This window comes from Triturus cristatus, chromosome 8 (assembly GCF_964204655.1).
Source record: "Triturus cristatus chromosome 8, aTriCri1.1, whole genome shotgun sequence".
NCBI classification, from domain to species: Eukaryota; Metazoa; Chordata; class Amphibia; order Caudata; family Salamandridae; genus Triturus; species Triturus cristatus.
Window position 1 is genome coordinate 1,158,915,182 of NC_140591.1, and position 18,246 is coordinate 1,158,933,427.

Genomic DNA, 18,246 nt, shown 5'->3' on the forward strand with positions numbered 1-18,246 from the left:
CATTGCATTAGTATTTGGTTTCTGTGGTTCCATGAACAACAGCGATAAATATCTCAAGGATGGTCCGGTCGCCCTTGAGCATCTTCACTAAGAGAACGTACAACTGCAAATCATTGCTTTGACTCAAAATTCCAACAGCAGGAAACAATTTATTTCTCATAATTTAAGCTCTTCTTCAGGTCTGTAGCTAAACCACCAGTACATAACCAACTCTTCAGGCATCCAGGTTCATTTACTGGTGACTAACAAAAGGTAGTTTGATCAAAAACGAAGTATACATCGGTAGCCCATCATTGTGTTTATCTTGTATTTGGGAACTGCTTAGCTGCACTTTTCCAACCTCTAATAAAATATGAAAAATAATAGAGGTCTCTCGTTTGCACCAGAAGGGGTTGGAAGATTTCATTCGCAAGCTGTAAAATGCAAAAAGTATGCCAGATGTGAATGTTATGAAACCAAACGTTACCCCTTCCACTTAAAAACACCCACTCCAAAGGACAGGTCACCTTGCATCGTATCAGGGCTACAGTATCATTTTTCGGTTGCAATACCCCACCCAAAGCCATCCCTAACAAACACAAGCACTGGCAATGCCACTCGTTTTGGCTTTTGTGTAGTGAACAAATTACACTAACCTTCCCCAACAGCTACACTGAAAGTAAAGAAAATGTTGGTTTTTATAACAAAGGAGAATTGCAGAACAGGCATAGAAGCAGTAAAAGTTTCCCTCATGCATAGAGCAGATGCAGCACTGGCAACAGTTGCAGGGCAAGCCTCCCTCACACATAGGATCCAGATACAGCATGTGCAGCAGCAGAAGCTACACACATACATCAGAAACAGCACATGCGAAAGCAGTGCAGTTGTTCTTACAAAACAGTTATGGCAAAGGCAGTAGTGATGTTGAGTGGACTGGCAAATACACCAACAGGTCAGCAGATGGATGGAAAAATGTATTGATCTATCAGTGGATGGCTGAATTGACTGGCGGGGTAATAAGCAGATGAGTTTAACGAGTAATTTTACCCCTGTAGTATCACCAAAAACGACCACAGGGACATTTTACTCAGTGTGCTCAATACATCAAGCCCACAACATAAAATCTTACACTCATGCACGGAAACTCAGACAGTCACCACTGACATGCACACAACTCTAAAGATGATCAGGCGCACAAACAAGCAAACACCAAAATCAGCATACCTAATCCAGAATAGTGTACACCAAGACACACACACACGTGAACACTCAACATGAATTACATGGCATTTTTTTCTCAATAGGGATTAGGTAGATCTCCACAAGGATCTTCACATTAGCAATTAGAAACAGGAAAAAAACATTTGAAACCGTCAAAATAATATCTAGTAAGCAAAATAAAATGAAAACTGATCTAGACGGGGGCGCTCTTCATCCGTGTGTATATCTGACAACCCCTGTTTACAGTAGAATTTATGGATTTTCCTTAAATAAAATAAACTGAGTAGTGATCGGAGAACAGTCTTTGAAGATGCGTTGTCAAGTGGTGTCGTTTTTGTTTATACCAAACTTATCACCTTGGATCTCGGTCTGTTTTTTATTATAAGACATTTGACACACCTATCAATGGCAGCAAACAGAAAGATATCCAAAAAAGTACACATTAGTTTATTATTAGCAAACATAAATCACAATAAAAGCAGCTTTAATTCTACAACCAAAAAATTGCTTGGTATTCTCCATAAAATATTTTTTAAAAGGTGATTTTTACTTTGGAAATATAATTTCAATACCAGTGTATGGTTTTTGTCTGATCTAGTTTCTGGGATTCGTTTTTTAGATTTCTGGGGCAAATCCCAAAACATTTTTGACAGACACTATTTTCATAAGCCAGTGTTTTGTGTACACCTTTTTTTACTCTGCTTTTTTTTGCGTGCTTTGTTTTTGTACTGTATTATTGCAATGTGTAATGTGGGTGTTATGTCCCAGTTTGTTTGCACTATTTTGTTGTGTCCTGTTAGAATTGTGTTATGATGATTTGTGCTTGTTATTGTGTAATTTTCTGTCGTTTACTTGAATATGTCAGCAAATGCTGCCACATTTTCAGCCAAAAGCAACCCGTGCTTTTAAAGATCCAGGGACAAGCAACCAATTGCCACAGGCTAAGGTGGTAAATGGGCACTTCTCCGGCACTTCTTAAGACACCAGTCTTCCCAAAACAGTGTCAGAGACCAGTTCTTATATTAGCACTTTCAGTGCTCGCTTTATGTGATACGGCCCATCAATTGCTGTGGAGTGAATTACAGTTGAATTTGTTCTGTCTAAGGACTTGGAAAAATTATCATGCAACAATCTTGTCAATATTGTGCAGACAACCATTTGAATATGGACAATCAGGTTTCTGCCCTAAATATAGTCATGATACTGCTAAATGTGTGTTTCAATCTTCTTCAAGGATTGGATAATAATTCAAAATGTCTTCTTATCCTGATAGTCGCAAATGCATTGTCTGATACAGTAAACCATATCCCTCTATTTGGGACAGTCAGTCAAGAAACAGACATCTCAGGCAGTCCTTACATGAAGGCAATCATTCCTTTCACAACACTCGCAATACATGTAAATCCAGTTATTCGCCTCTTTTCAAAGGGTGATGGATGGAACGCTCCACCAAGTCTTCCCCCCTTTAGTTGTTAGTCAGTGCATTCAAGGACTGAAATCCTTTCCATAGATAAAAAACGTGATGGATGGAATCCCTGAACTAATCTCAGCCACAGGCGATCGCTCAGAGCTGTAATCCAGCCCATCATTTTCTTTAGCACCACACCACCTTACAGTACACCCAGAAATATGCATATCAACCTTGGTCCTCTTCCAATAGGAACAGTGAAGCTGGAACTGCCAAACCAGGTCCTCTCTGAACCGGAACACAAGCACCCAAAGACCTGTTTTGGCCACATTGGGTCTCTTTAATTGGTGCAGCTTGGATGCAGTGGAACAGTGAGCATGGGACTTTCATCTGGGAATACCCGTCACACTTAGGCCATCTATTGCCATGAACTAATCTGAGGTGGCACGGTGGGCACTTCCGTCACCTTTTTGGTATTCTTCACTTTTTTGTATGCTTCCCCTACAAGGTGGCTCCCAGGACATCCTCTCCTAATCAAATGGTAAACCTCCCTAGAACCTCCTTTGCACCACTATGCAACAGTGAGGAAACGGGCGGCCACATTTGACACCAACCTCATCTTTGTACTCGTGTCATAGTACATTCAAAGGTCCTTCTGAGCAGGAAAAGGGGATCGCTCCCTCTTCACGTTCCCCCAAAGAAAGATCTCATTACGGCAATTACTGCACGTACATTGGATTGGTTGAATCCACTTGATTTAGTAATTCTGGTTTTGTCAAGTTAAGCGCTCAATTACCCAGAGCAGTCTACTATGCTACTGACAAACTGCTTTACATGGACTTAAAAGATCCAAACAAAACATACCCTGAGCACTGCATCAACTTCTATCCTTTGCTCCTCAAAAAATAGCAGCAGAAACATAAGAAGGACAACAAAGAGTGAAAAAATACAGTAGAGCTAATTCTTATAAAAATATTACGAAAAATATATTCATTGTATTAGAAAACAGTACATCAGTGGTCCTTATTTAATAAGACTTTTGCCACAGGCACAAACTGGGAGGGAATTCTTGCTGAATATGGCAACAAGAAGGAAATAAAAGAGCACTTGTGCTATAAATAATTTTTTAGGAGGGAAACTGGATAATATATGGTCATGTTTTCTTTGTGTGCTTGGTGTGAAAGATGTCCACAGATGTTTCATGGCACAATCGTAAGTCGTAGTCGCAGGATCCAAGAGAAAATCGCCCCTGATTAAAAATAAAAACACGAAAGAACACAATCAGAACATTGTAGGCAGTATTAAAGTACGTGGTAATATAGCAGACAACTGAAAGGGCAGCGGGAATTACCTGAGGCTTTTTAAAGTAGTCTAGGCCTCTTCCAATCTTAATCATCCAGCCATTGTTGAACCTAGGATAATATTGGATTTAAATGTTTAAATACATCAGCAGGATGCACTGTAAAGTGAATTAGCATTATCTTCAGTGAGACAGAACAGTAAACAAAATACAAGAGGCAAACTACTTAGCATAAACAATATTGACGATTTAATTACAGACCATTATACTGAAAATTAAATTATAAAAAGCTATTTGACCACCGTATGAGTTACTTGGTGCATCCTGTTCCGAAGACAAAGATACCAGAAAAAAAAGAAAAAAAAATCTATAGTTCAATGTACACCTTCCTTAAGGAGGGATTACACAAATGAATCCCTCCCTGGTTATACAGGCAAGTAAATAGGCCAAGACACCCACCTTTTTAGCCAGCCTTCTAGTGGAATGCTAATGTAAGATTTGGGTGAAAGATGGGCAGTGTGTTGCCTCAATGTCCTTCCTCTGTAGAGGCTGCGTATTGGTCAAGAAACTTTTCAGAGGGGGTTGGGTGGCGGGGGGATAGACAGACACATACCACACCCCAACTCAAAGGCATTGGCGACACCTATTGTGCTACTAGCATCTAACTGAAACCCCACCAATACACCATTTCACAAGTCTTCATCAAAAGACAATCCAATGAAGCTTAGGAGTTCATGTTGAATTCAAACAAATATATAAATGATGAAATGTCATTTAATTCACACAAAATATATATATATTTTAAAACATTTAATGGGAAGGATGGAGCTTTTCTAAATTCAATTTAGACCACTCATCGCCAATGCTACATTCTGTTTGATGCACTTACACTACTCCCACAAATCAATCTGAGGCTAGTTTAACTTTTAGCCTCCAGTTCCAAATTACTTCATATTTACCAATTGTTTTAAAAATGCCAACTTTAAATTCTGCTTTCTCATTTATATATACTTTATTTACCTATTATTTGTTTTTAATTTTCTACGAAGTGGTTCTAGGACCACCTGATAAGAACCACTGGCATAGACTATAAGAGATAACTTTAAGGAAGGCATGAACAACAATTATTTAAGAAATATTTAAAAACAGAATCCCATACTTCTGGCGTAGATACATAAATACAGCAAACCCAAGGTTGAACACCGACTGGAGATATTCCAGTCCATACATATCCCAACATTCACTGAATTTATCACTACATATGTAGGGTAGCCAATAATCACTCCAGGGTATAAATCTCAATACAAGGTATTGAAATCCACTTCTGGACAGAAAGCATTGTCTAATGCCAGTTAGAAGTGTCCGATACAAAACATCCTAGGGATTCAACATATCACAGATATGTTGAATCCCTAGGATTAACAACTAATAGATATATATCGAGTTAACAGTTTGCAGTGTTTGCATTATAAGCCGAATAAACAAAGTGATCAGAACATCATACTGAATCTGAAGATATGTTAAAAAAATAACCTTCCTATAGTAGCCCCGTAATGAAAATCGAAAGTTAGAAGAGTAGAACCATCTCAATAGTTAAGTAAATTCATGCACTGAACTGTATGCCAAGTTTTTTTGTACCCTTGCTAGCTATCAGCGGTGTGGCACCGCGGCCAGGGCGACTGACTCCGGAATCTGGGGATCACGGTTCGATCCCCAGCCCAGCACCATGTGACTCTGGGCACTAGCTTGCTTAATCTTCCCCAGCGCCTAGAGACCCTTACAGGTGATTGTTCGCGCTTTACAAATGTGGATTATTATTATTAGAACTGTTGATGAAATCTTGAGTGTACACACATATAAGTATGGGCCTAAATAATTAAATAAACCGAGGCAAAAAGGGCATTTTAATCACCATGCATCTGCTAATGTCAGTGAAAAGTAGTGCATTTTTATGCATTTTTTTTAAGTTCACCTTGGTACGTTGCAGTGCGGTACAATTTAGTATAAATCGACTGCCCATATTATCTTAGCCTGAGGTATATGTACAACAACATGCAGAGCTACACGTTGTAAAGCCGGACAGAATGGCATTCGATTTATGTAGTTTCAATTTGTAGCCAAAATAAATGGCTTCCATGGTCCACAATGCACCATGCATTTATACTCGAGCTCAAACACAAAAAATACATCTAACATAGTGCACTGCTATTCAATGGGTTCAAGCACATTGTTATGTTACCTTATGCAGATATGCAGAGTGAACTATCACACAGGAGGGTATCCTGGTGCTGAGCAGGTGTGAGTCTACCTACACCTAGAGCCTTGGGGCACTACTCAAAAAGAAAGGTCTTCAGCCTCTTGCAGAATTCAAGAAGTGAGGAGGAGGCTCTTATGTGTAGCGGCAGGTCGTTCCACGCTTTAGAAGAGATGTAGGAGAAGCCTTGACCACTCGATCGGATTTCCCATGCATGCGGTTAGTGCAGGTAGGAGTCCGGACAAACAGAGGTGTCTGGGAGGTTTGTGAAAGAAGATGCGATTGTTGAGACATGCTGAGCCAGTGTTATGCAGTGCCTTGAAAGTGTGGGTGAGACGTCTGAATTGTGCTCGTCTGTCGAAGGGGGGAGCTAGTGGAGCCCCTCCAGAGGTGGAGTGATGTGAGCAAATTACCCTCCTTAGACTGGTGCATAATGTTGAACAATTGGTTATCTAGCAGCCAAGAACATATTTTTGTCGCCAACATTAACCCTCTGTCTAGTGGGTCCTGTGAAAACAAAAGTAGCACTAATCTCATAAAATGTCCCAAACCACTGATTTTAAAGTCACCTGCGTTCCAAAGATTTGCAGCTAATTGGGAAGATTGTAAACTTGGTTACTTTAGTCGTGTGGCACTAGCAGCAATTAAATAATCAACATAAGCCAAATCAGGAATATGGTTTCTCTTTTTAGCAGTTCTATGGCCGTGGTGGACTTCATAACCCAGACGCCACTATAGCAGGTGAAGTTCTGCCTGCAGTCTTTTTACAAGATATGTTGTCTATCACATCATATCTAGGCAGTTTTAAGGAAATTTAACATCTATATACTGTAATAGTACCCGAGCCCTATCTGAGTAATCCTGTAGCCTCCTCCCTCACAAGCACTCTTGAGGCGGCTCAACAATGGTGTGTAGAACTTCACAAAACAACCCTTACAACTAAAATAATAATAATCTGCGAGCTCTAAGGCCATGGGAAAGCTAAAAAAAAAAACACTTTTCATTGGATCATACAAAACGGTCTCCAACCTTTGGTATAGTGCCAGCTATTTTTCAGCAACTGAAATCTGCCAGAGCTGCGTAGGAGAACGAGGAGGCTAATGAGATGGCACCTCTGTGGAGACCTTCCTTTCCTCCACACATCATCCCTTCGCCCACAGCTTCAGGGTGAGTAGACAGAATTTAGTTTCAGCGAGGGGTTTCAGAGAAAGCAAGACGGTGGCGCTGTGGAAATTTAGCTTGCAAACTGAACATTATCTGCGCCATCTTGTCTCTCCCCAGCGCGACACACAGGAAAGCGCACGGCAGCCATTTTAGGCACCCTGGTCTCTCCCTGCTCATTGCCGATCGCCAGCGCGTCCCCCTGGCGCTGCAAGCATCCCCCGCGCGCCGGCCACCCCCGCTCTCTCATACACGGGCCATAAACCCTCTCCTTCTGCGCGACCCTGCCATGGAACCGCATCCCACGCCTGACCGACATCCCATACATGGTCATGCATCCCTTTGATAACCCCCTTCCTCTGCGCCCCATTGTCCGAACCGATCCCAGGCCATCACCTAGCCCTGCGGATGCAGTTTATTGTCCCTACTGTAAGGGAAACGCCCCACATCAAAGGGATTACAGTAGATCAAGGCCCCCCACCCCCTGAGACCCGACCGGTCACACACACCCCCGGGAATTGGCGGAATATCCTGCTGTGTGATAGCCATCTCCTACTGCAGGTGGGGTGGGAACTTCTACTGTAGCTATGCGTGGGATCGGATCTGAGCCAAGGATTCTGAAGACGTTCTTTTATGCATCAAAGTGATCTCAAGAATGTGCCATGTGTGATAAACCTGCAATAAAGTCATAAACCTGTGTATAAGAGGCCAGGCCTCAGAGATGCAGTTAGAGCACCTCGTGACGATACCTTGCTGTCTGATCTGATGTGTTCTGCTCCGACGGAATAAAAACTTTGTTTCCTGCCTTCCAGTCTCCGGTGCCTGCCTCTTTCATTGGTAAATTATCGAATGGTATGAGAGGCGATTACCGCTGGGCAATGCTTGAAAGGTTATCGACTGAAACTGCCGCTACCATTTAACAATTGGCGTCCCAAACGTGGGGCCCATCAGCGACACGTGGATCCAGTGGGAGAGGTCCCGACGACAGAGTGAACGACTGCAACGATCGGGAGAGCTCCTGCCCGATAGACCCTCGTCTGGCAGCCGATCATCCGAACTTCACTGGTTCCGAGCAGACCTCTCTCGAGTGATCTACGGTCCTGACTGGGAACCATCAGGAGTGCCGCGGCAAATACGGAGAGTAGAGGACGATCGGGCGCTGGAGGCGGAAGACGAGAAACTGTCCACGCGGTCCGGGTAAGGTCGTGAAACACGACAAATTGCAAAATAATTGATTGACTGAAATACTAGTATTGCTCATTGATTGTTCTCTTTGAGATATTCGCTGTCTACAAACGGGGAGGAGTAGAAATACTCTCTCTCTCTCCCTTTGCAGATAGTGAAGGGTAGGTAACGCAGACTTTTGTCCCCGTTGTAACCCGTCGTGCCTATCTTTATCTCCCCACTGATTGATTGTCCGAACATTGATTGTTTTGAAGAATAGTGCTCTTTGAGATATTCTCTGTTTGCAAATAACGTAGAATAGAAATATTCTGTCTAGTCTTTGCAAATAGTGAAGGGTAGGTAACGCAGACTTTTGTCCCCGTTGTAACCCGTCGTGCCTATCTTTATCTCCCCATTGATTGATTGATTGTCCGAACACTAGTTGTTCGATATTGGTTCTTTGGAGGTATTCTCTGCTTACAAATAACGAGGAATAGAGATATTCTGTCTAGTCTTTGCAAGCAGTGAAAAGATAGGTAGTGCTGACTTTTGTCCCCGTTGAAACCCGTCATGCCTATCTTCTCCCCACTGATTGGTAGTTGGTTCTGCCCGGACCGCTTATTAGAGGTGGACCATCCGGCTCCACTGGAAGGCACCCCTAATAAGGACATGTTCACTAAATATGGACTAGTCGCCGTAGCTTATAGCAAGCTATGGCATAAATATACAAGGAAGGACCCTGAGAGTCAGTGGCCACTGATGGGATCCTTCGACGACCATAAGATAGAAATGCTAGAAATAGCCCTGCGTAGCAATAAGACGACGCCTACTATGCTTGACAGTATCGGCATGTGGCGCAAAGAAGCAACACAACGGAAAAAGAGGGAAGAAGTAAAAGCAGAAAAGGAATTACGAAAGGCAGCTCACCTTGCCGCTAGAAAGTTAGAAGAAGAAATAAAGGAGAGAAGGGAAACTAAACTAAGACAGGAGCCCGAAACATCAGGCCAGTACGCTGTTAGGACCCCCTCTATGCTCTACCCTGAGTTGTCCTCTAAGCAACGAACGAATGATGAATTACTATTAGGTCCCCCGATCATTTACATGCCCCCTCCATACGCACCCTCCCAATCGGTAGTGCAACACCCACAACCCCCAAACACGAGCGAAAGCAGTACAGGGGCCTCGGTCCTCACGGCCTCCGCGCCGGCCGAGCCTCTTGTACTGAACACAACGTTGGCAATAACGTTGGATGACCCTGAGATGAGAAAGAAAGATTCCACCAGAATGAATCGACTAACAAAGGATGAACGAGCAGGAATCGACAAGATAGTAGGGACACTGGTGGAGCGAAAGGAAAGTGAGGAGTATATAACAGACGTGTATAACTCGTATGCCGACAGCCGCAGACGACACTTTGTCGTACGACTTTGTTATAACGCCCTGAATACATATGAGGATAGGTACCACGATAAAGGTCCCGAAGGCTTAGCGGCCCTATATAGGAAGGTAGACATTGGGGAAGAAGGAGAGGGCGATGTGACGAACCTCTTCACTCGTACACTCGAGGTCTATCGACACCTTAAAGAACACAGACAGACAACCAAAGCAGAAACCCCCATAGCGACTAAGCCCCAGGAAGGAAGGACTGATACCATGATGCCCATCAAAGAGGCCACCCCCTACTGGGTCCCCCCACGAGGTCAGGGAACACATGACGACATCAACCACCAAGATGCGAAGGGAAGGGTTGTATATAATTGGGTCTACCAGCCATGGGACCGACAAGACATTTTGACCTTTAGAAAAACTCTACCCGACTTAAGAAAGAACCCAACTGCCTTCTACACTGAACTAGGTACAGCCTTAGGCTCAACAATAATGACTTTAGCAGATATCGACTTGTTCTTCGGATTATGTCTGCCGGCTGATGTGTGGAAGCAAATCCGGAAAGTTGACCACGCTGAGCCGTTCGGATATACCTGGGTACAACTCGATACCATAGATAAACAGCGAGAACCGGGACAGAAACCCCCGAAAGCCATATTGGAGCTCCCAGACAAGATTGTACAGAAGTTGAAGACTTTAATCCCCGAAAGAAAGGTAGACTGGTCGATAGTGACGGCTTGTCGCCAGAAACCCCAGGAGGATGTGTCTGAATACTTCTCTCGATTCGAGACTGTGTTTTCCGATTATAGTGGCCAGGACATGACCACTGCAACCGGACATCACCTCTTTGTCCAGAATGATGTGAAGGGTCTGTCACAAGAAGTCTCCCAGAAGCTACAGACCAGCGAGAGTAGTTGGGCAGCCTCCAAACCCGCAGCAATCCTCCAGATGGCCCAATACTACGAAAACCAAAAGAATGAGAACGATAGGGCGTCAGAGAGGAAGAAAAAGGAACTGAAGGAGAGGGTAAAGATAGCGCAGTTGCAAGGGGTGACCATAGGAAGGGAACCCCCGAAAGGGAATTACCAACCAACCGCCCCTAGAAAGCTACCCCCTAGAGACCATACACCTGCACCCTACAACGGACGGAGAGACTTAGATGGGAACCAATGTGCGTTCTGTAGAGGGTTCGGACACTGGAAATCCCAGTGCCCGGTCCTTCTGGAATTGAACAAAAATAGGGACCCCAGAGATACAGCATATGATCCCAGAAATAGAGGACAGGGACGAGGGTACACGAACGACGCCATCAACGACAGGCCAGGCAGACCAAACACCTTTGATCGCCCCCGACAAAACCAGTGTCAGCAGTCCGACTACGAAAGCACCCATGACTTCGCATAGGACCGCCAGGGGCAAGGGAGGGATCCAGTCGAACTCCGTGTTGACCAGCAAGGTCCTTACGTCACTGCTAAGGTCTTGGGCACCAAGTCTCCATTCCTGGTAGATACTGGGGCGACACGTAGTGCGTTATCTAAACGACTGATTCCTAGGGCACCCTTGTCTGGCTCACACGTAACCTCAATAGGCTTCGATGGAACGCCCTCCACTAACCCCTTATCAGCACCAATCTCCTTTGACTTAGAAGATAACGCCACTGACACGACCTTTCTGCTCTCCTCCAACACCCCCGATGCTATTATGGGACTTGATTTGCTAAAATATTTTCGAGCTACCATCAGATGCTCCCCAGACGGAGTTCGAGTCATCCTGCACGATAACCCAGATCTGTTCAGACCTTGTCACACACGACGTATGCTCTCTATAACCGATGCTGACCTGTCCCTACTGGACACGTTACCTTCACATCTATGGGCTAAAACCGACTCAGATGTAGGGCGCATGGTGATCGACCCAGTACACATAACCGTCCGACCGGACGCAGTGCTCCCAAAGCTTCCACAGTATCGGATATCGCCCGAAGGCGAGAAGGCATTGGTGGAAATCATCGAGTCCCTAGTCGATGCAGGAGTGGTAGAAGAAGTAGTCAGTAATGTTTGCAACAGCCCTATCCTACCCATTGTAAAAAAGCAAGGCGAGGGAGATGAGAAAGCATACCGCTTTATTGTTGACTTACGAGAAGTTAACAAAGTAGTCATACCTCAGTACCCCGTGGTCTCAGACATCACCACCATCCTCACCCTGATTCCGTCCACTGCCACCACCTTTACCGTTATTGATCTCAAGAACGCATTCTTTTCCATCCCCATCCACCCAGACAGCCGCTACCTGTTCGGCTTCACTTTAAAAGCCCGTTCGTACAGATTCTGTAGGGCACCCCAAGGCTACACTGAGAGTCCCAGCATTTATAGCCAAGCCCTCAAGAGACAACTAGATGCAGTCCAACTACCCGATGGAGTGGTGTTAATACAGTACGTCGATGACATTCTTTTGGCAGCCGACACCACTCCACTTGCCGTCACAGCCACCATTCACCTCCTCCACTTCCTCGCGGAAAACGGTCACAAGGTCTCCAGGAAGAAGTTGCAATTCTGCCAACCTCAAGTGACATATCTAGGCCACCTACTATCCAAAGACGGGAGGAAACTTACCCCTGACCGAATTCAGACCGTCCTAGAAACCCCTGTTCCCAAAACTCAGAAGCAAGTGCGGTCTCTAGTAGGCCTCACCTCCTTTTGTCGACAATGGTTGCCAAACTTCAGTCTTATTGTAAAACCTCTGCTTTCCCTGCTGGCTAAAGATGTCCCCTTCCCCCTCCCCTGGACACCCGAATGCCAATCCTCCTTCAAAGAATTACGAGACGCCCTCTGCTCGGCCCCAGTCCTAGGAACCCCAGACTACACTAAACCTTTCTCCCTCTACACCCACGAAAGGGAGGGATGTGCGTTGTCTGTCCTAACCCAGTCCATAGGCCCTAAACAACGCCCTTGTGCCTACTTCTCTGCCACTCTTGACCCTGTAGCCAGAGCTTTGCCCGCCTGCCTTCGAGCAGTAGCCGCCGCTGCGGTCTCTATCCGGCAAAGTGAGGGGATCGTGCTCTCGAACCCCCTCACAGTATTGGTACCCCATGCGGTTGACACCCTCCTGAACCAAACCAAGACTCAACACCTGACTAGCACACGACTGACTGGTTACGAACTAACTCTGCTTGCACCCCACATCACATTGAAACGATGCACCACTCTGAATCCAGCTACTCTACTACCTCTCCCTGACGCTGACCCCAATGCGTCCCCTATACATGACTGCGTGACCCTCACCGACGAACAGACCAAGAGTAGGGTTGACCTCCGGGATACTGCCTTCCCGGACCCTGACGGAGAACTGTGGGTGGATGGCTCATGTATCAAGCTCCCCGATGGCACCACCTCAGCTGCCTATGCAGTCACCACAGCCCGAACAGTTGTTGAGACAGCCCGCATCACACAGCGATCCGCATAGGCGGCGGAACTAATTGCTCTCACACGAGCATGCATCCTGGCAGCAGGGACAACCGCAAACATTTACACAGACAGTCAGTACGCCTTCGGGGTAGTTCACCACTTTGGGCTCTTATGGAAAGAGAGGGGATTCTTGACTTCCCATGGCACACCCATCCTGCATGGAGATCTAGTCTCTGCCCTGACCGAAGCAGTCCTCCTCCCCACACGGCTGGCTGTGATCAAATGCCAGGCACACAAGAAGGTGACAGACATTATAGGACAGGGAAATGCACTAGCTGACATTACTGCCCGAACCACAGCCGAGAATAGGTCCACGACCCATATGTACGTGACCAGGTCACAAACTGAGAAATGGAAGGATGCTAGGGAAACGATTAGGTATATCCAACTAGCCAGCACACCACACGAATTAACTGAATGGGCCCGGGGGGGATTGAAGGACGATGACGGTTGCTGGCGAACTAAAGACTCGAACAAATGGTTGCTACCCGACTCATACTTGATCCCCATGCTGACCATGGCACACTCCCCCGCACACATAGGGTCTGCCCCCATGATCGAACTCATCTCAAAAGTCTGGCACAACGACAAAATCCCAGACTCAGCCAAACGACTGGTCCAACAATGCCAGGTATGCCTCCAACACAACCCTGGGAAAGGAACTGCTGTACCCCGGGGAGGGTTTGGGGTTCCCAATCACCCCTTTGAAGTCCTACAAATGGACTATGTCCAGTTAGAAAGGTGCCAAGGTTTTAAGTACGTACTTGTCGTTGTGTGTGCCTTCAGCAAGTGGGTGGAAGCCTACCCAACCCACGACAACACCGCTATGACTACCGCAAAAGTACTACTGAAAGAATTCTTCCCCCGATACGGCCTTTGTCGAATTTTGTGGAGCGATAACGGCCCCCACTTTGTAGCCGAGGTTATCCAACTCATCTTAAAGGGGCTGGGTGTAAAACAGAAATTCCATGCGGTCTTCCATCCCCAATCTGCAGGCTTGGTTGAGCGACATAATGCCACATTGAAGCTTAAGATAGCAAAAATAGTTGCCACCACAGGACTGAAATGGCCAGACGCTCTCCCGTTAGCATTGCTATCAATGCGTTCCACCCCCACTAAACACCACTTAACCCCCTACGAGGTCGTTTTCGGGCGGCCCATGAACCTTTGGACTGCACCAAAGCCAACATCCATCCACGACGTCCCGGACGTCCTCATGTCTGACTATTTGTATAACCTAACTAAAACGTTGTCTGTTATCCATCAGCAGGTGCTGCAAGCCATTCCCGATGTTTCCAGGGGCCCCGGGCACGACATCCAACCCGGCGACTTTGTCTTAGTGCGTAACTTCCAGCGCACCAAGAGTCTGGAGCCCCGGTGGACGGGCCCCCTGCAAGTCCTGATCACCACCCGAACAGCTCTTCGAGTGGAGGGGAAACGCAATTGGCTGCATGCACACCACTGCAAGAAGGTATCACCGACCCTGACGACCACGGACAGCATCACCGCCCAAGAAGAACTCCTGGACAAAGACCGACCATCCCTGAGCCGCTGCCCAGATACGGAGACACTTGAGTTAGTGAAATATCCCGATCCCACCGTGCCATCCAAGGAAGGGTATAACTTGCGACGAAAGGAGAGAACTTCGGCTAAGCAGACCACAAACTAAGTGGAAATCTCAGAGCGGTAGCCTAGTCACCTCAAAGGCCACCAGGAGAGAAACTAAACAAAGTCTGTGGTTCTGCCCGCTACCGAGTCCCTTGAAGGTGCTGGAAGCGCCCGACATGAAGATGATGGAAGCAACCGGACGTCCGAAGATCCACTACAAAAACCCAAAGACTGACAGAATGCACAGCTCAAAGACTATTGCACTTTTCATTACCCTTCTCTTTTGCCTCCTCCTCATGGTCACCTTCTGGATCATGGAGGAGAGCACACCCGCTCATAAGACATTGCTGACCACCGTTCAACCTACCACCATGAAAGAACACCATCTGATCTCACTTTCACCCCAACTCCGAGAAAGGCGTAAGGAGTTCTGGAATAACTCTTTTGTGCAGTTGCTCCACCAACACAATCTTGCCGCCAACGCCACTAATTGCTGGATCTGTGGATTGCTACCACATGCCACTGGACACTCTATCCCTTTCATCCCTTCACCTTTTTCTGTCCATGGTTCCAGCCTCGCCTGGCTAATCCTCCTGCAGGAAAGCTACAGGGACAATGCCACTTCCGGCAAAACTGTGTCGCACTTCTACCATGGGTTCTGGCTGAACAAAACTGGAAAAACTTCTGCCCCCTTCTGCCCTCTGAGATCAAACACTTCCTTTCACATGAACATCCCTGCCAAAGAACGAGTTGAAATGCAAGTGTTCAACAACCCAGCCAGACCCACCTTCTCTTACCTCCGGAAACGAACGGCCGCCACCCTGACAGTGGCCCTATCCGTCATCAACATCACTGGATTTGTGTGCCTCGAAGGCCTGGGGGCGCAGCTGGTGGGCCACAGCTCCTGCCTCATCACCCGAACATTGGACTCAGTTGATCCACCCTCCTTTGTTGCCTCCCCGAATATGTACTTCATCTGTGGTACTAAGGCCTACACCTGGCTCCCGAAAGGTTGGGGAGGCACCTGCTACATCGCTTTTGTCCTTCCTCCGACATATGTGGCTCCAGCAAACCATCACCGACAGAAACGTGCCAAAGACCTTGTACAAGCCGACTCCACCGGGGCACAGTTCCTGGATGCAGTAAAGGGACTTGTTCCACTCTGGGGTCCAATGGCAAACAGCCGTGCCATCCGCCACTTAACTCAGGCAGTCGAGACGGCGATGAACATTATGGCTGGCATCCTCGCCAACAACACCGCCGAGCTTCAGGCCGTCCGCCTGGTGGCTCTTCAGAACCGCCTCGTTCTAGATGTGGTTCTGGCTGATCGTGGAGGAGCATGCCGCATCATTGGGTCCAGCTGTTGTACCTACGTACCGGATAACTCACCCTCAGTCTACAAAGCAATTGAACACCTCCACAGACTTTCCGCAGAGGTTCATCAGGAGCAAGAAGGATGGTCCCTTGGGAGTTGGTTTTGGGAGACTATTAAAAGTTGGGGATGGAGGCTGTTTTCATTTATCCTAATACCGATTGTGATACTATGTGGATGTTGCTTGGGGATTCAGTGTCTGCCACCTTTATGTTCGCTTTTTATGAACTGCATCTGCCCTAAGACTTTGAACTTTGAAGCGGAACGAATGAAAGCTCTGTATGAGATGGAAGTTTGTAGTATTATGGGGATAGATCCGAACTAGACAAGCTGGCGAGATATGTTAAAAGGGAGGACTGTGGAAATTTAGCTTGCAAACTGAACATTATCTGCGCCATCTTGTCTCTCCCCAGCGCGACACACAGGAAAGCGCACGGCAGCCATTTTAGGCACCCTGGTCTCTCCCTGCTCATTGCCGATCGCCAGCGCGTCCCCCTGGCGCTGCAAGCATCCCCCGCGCGCCGGCCACCCCCGCTCTCTCATACACAGGCCATAAACCCTCTCCTTCTGCGCGACCCTGCCATGGAACCGCATCCCACGCCTGACCGACATCCCATACATGGTCATGCATCCCTTTGATAACCCCCTTCCTCTGCGCCCCATTGTCCGAACCGATCCCAGGCCATCACCTAGCCCTGCGGATGCAGTTTATTGTCCCTACTGTAAGGGAAACGCCCCACATCAAAGGGATTACAGTAGATCAAGGCCCCCCACCCCCTGAGACCCGACCGGTCACACACACCCCCGGGAATTGGCGGAATATCCTGCTGTGTGATAGCCATCTCCTACTGCGGGTGGGGTGGGAACTTCTACTGTAGCTATGCGTGGGATCGGATCTGAGCCAAGGATTCTGAAGACGTTCTTTTATGCATCAAAGTGATCTCAAGAATGTGCCATGTGTGATAAACCTGCAATAAAGTCATAAACCTGTGTATGAGAGGCCAGGCCTCAGAGATGCAGTTAGAGCACCTCGTGACGATACCTTGCTGTCTGATCTGATGTGTTCTGCTCCGACGGAATAAAAACTTTGTTTCCTGCCTTCCAGTCTCCGGCGCCTGCCTCTTTCATTGGTAAATTATCGAATGGTATGAGAGGCGATTACCGCCGGGCAATACTTGAAAGGTTATCGACTGAAACTGCCGCTACCATTTAACAGCGCTCAAGCAGGTTACTAAAATAGTGTATGATAGAAATGAAGAAATGATGCTTCACGGTGCCACCAGTGCAGAGGTGGACCCCAAACCTCTGAAAGAGTTATGAGCCAAAGGCCCTAAACACTGTAAATATAAAGCAAATCCTGGGCACACGTAATAGATAAACAGTTGATACAATAATGAAAAATTATCTGGAGGTCGACACCGGTAGTTCCATTAAAGCAGTTTTATGTAAGAGATATTCGTGAGAAAAGCAACAACGCCAGCCGACACGTGTTTCGTCAACAGGTCAATGCCCGTGACTCTTCAGGGCTGGAAATAATATAATGCAACATAATCATGATACGAGAATGAAATTATAAACATCTTGAAATAGTGTGGTGACATCACACAACACCCAACTGACAGTGAAAACCCTCAATAGACCTGTTCTAGGAGAGAACAAAAGGAGAAAATTGACTAGTAATTTACAGTACTGTGTTACCGCAAAACAGTAGTGGGGATGTAGAAAGAAAATTCACCAAGAGGAGAGAAGGTCAACAATGGGTAGAATGCGCATGTAGCGCATACAACGATATTAAAAAACACCAGAGGGCAAGAGCGTTAGAAGCAAGTGTGGGAGAGTGAAAATCAAATAGTAATGTGCGCATGTTAGAGTGACATGGTGTATAAAGCACAAATGCAGAGCATATCAGTATTGAAAGCAAACAAAAAT

General features: G+C 46.4%; 1 protein-coding gene across 1 annotated transcript in view; it reads right to left on the reverse strand.

The window, feature by feature from the left end:
* Positions 1–1,626: 1,626 nt before the first annotated feature.
* Positions 1,627–18,246, reverse strand: part of MITD1 (microtubule interacting and trafficking domain containing 1) — a 126,255-nt gene continuing 109,635 nt past the window's right edge. Inside the window, exons 6-7 of the mRNA XM_085622795.1 lie at positions 3,960–4,020; positions 1,627–3,857 (exon numbers count right to left, since the gene is read on the reverse strand). Coding sequence (XP_085478921.1) covers positions 3,762–3,857; positions 3,960–4,020 — 157 coding nt within the window. The 3' untranslated portion in view covers positions 1,627–3,761. The remainder of the gene's footprint in view (positions 3,858–3,959; positions 4,021–18,246) is intronic.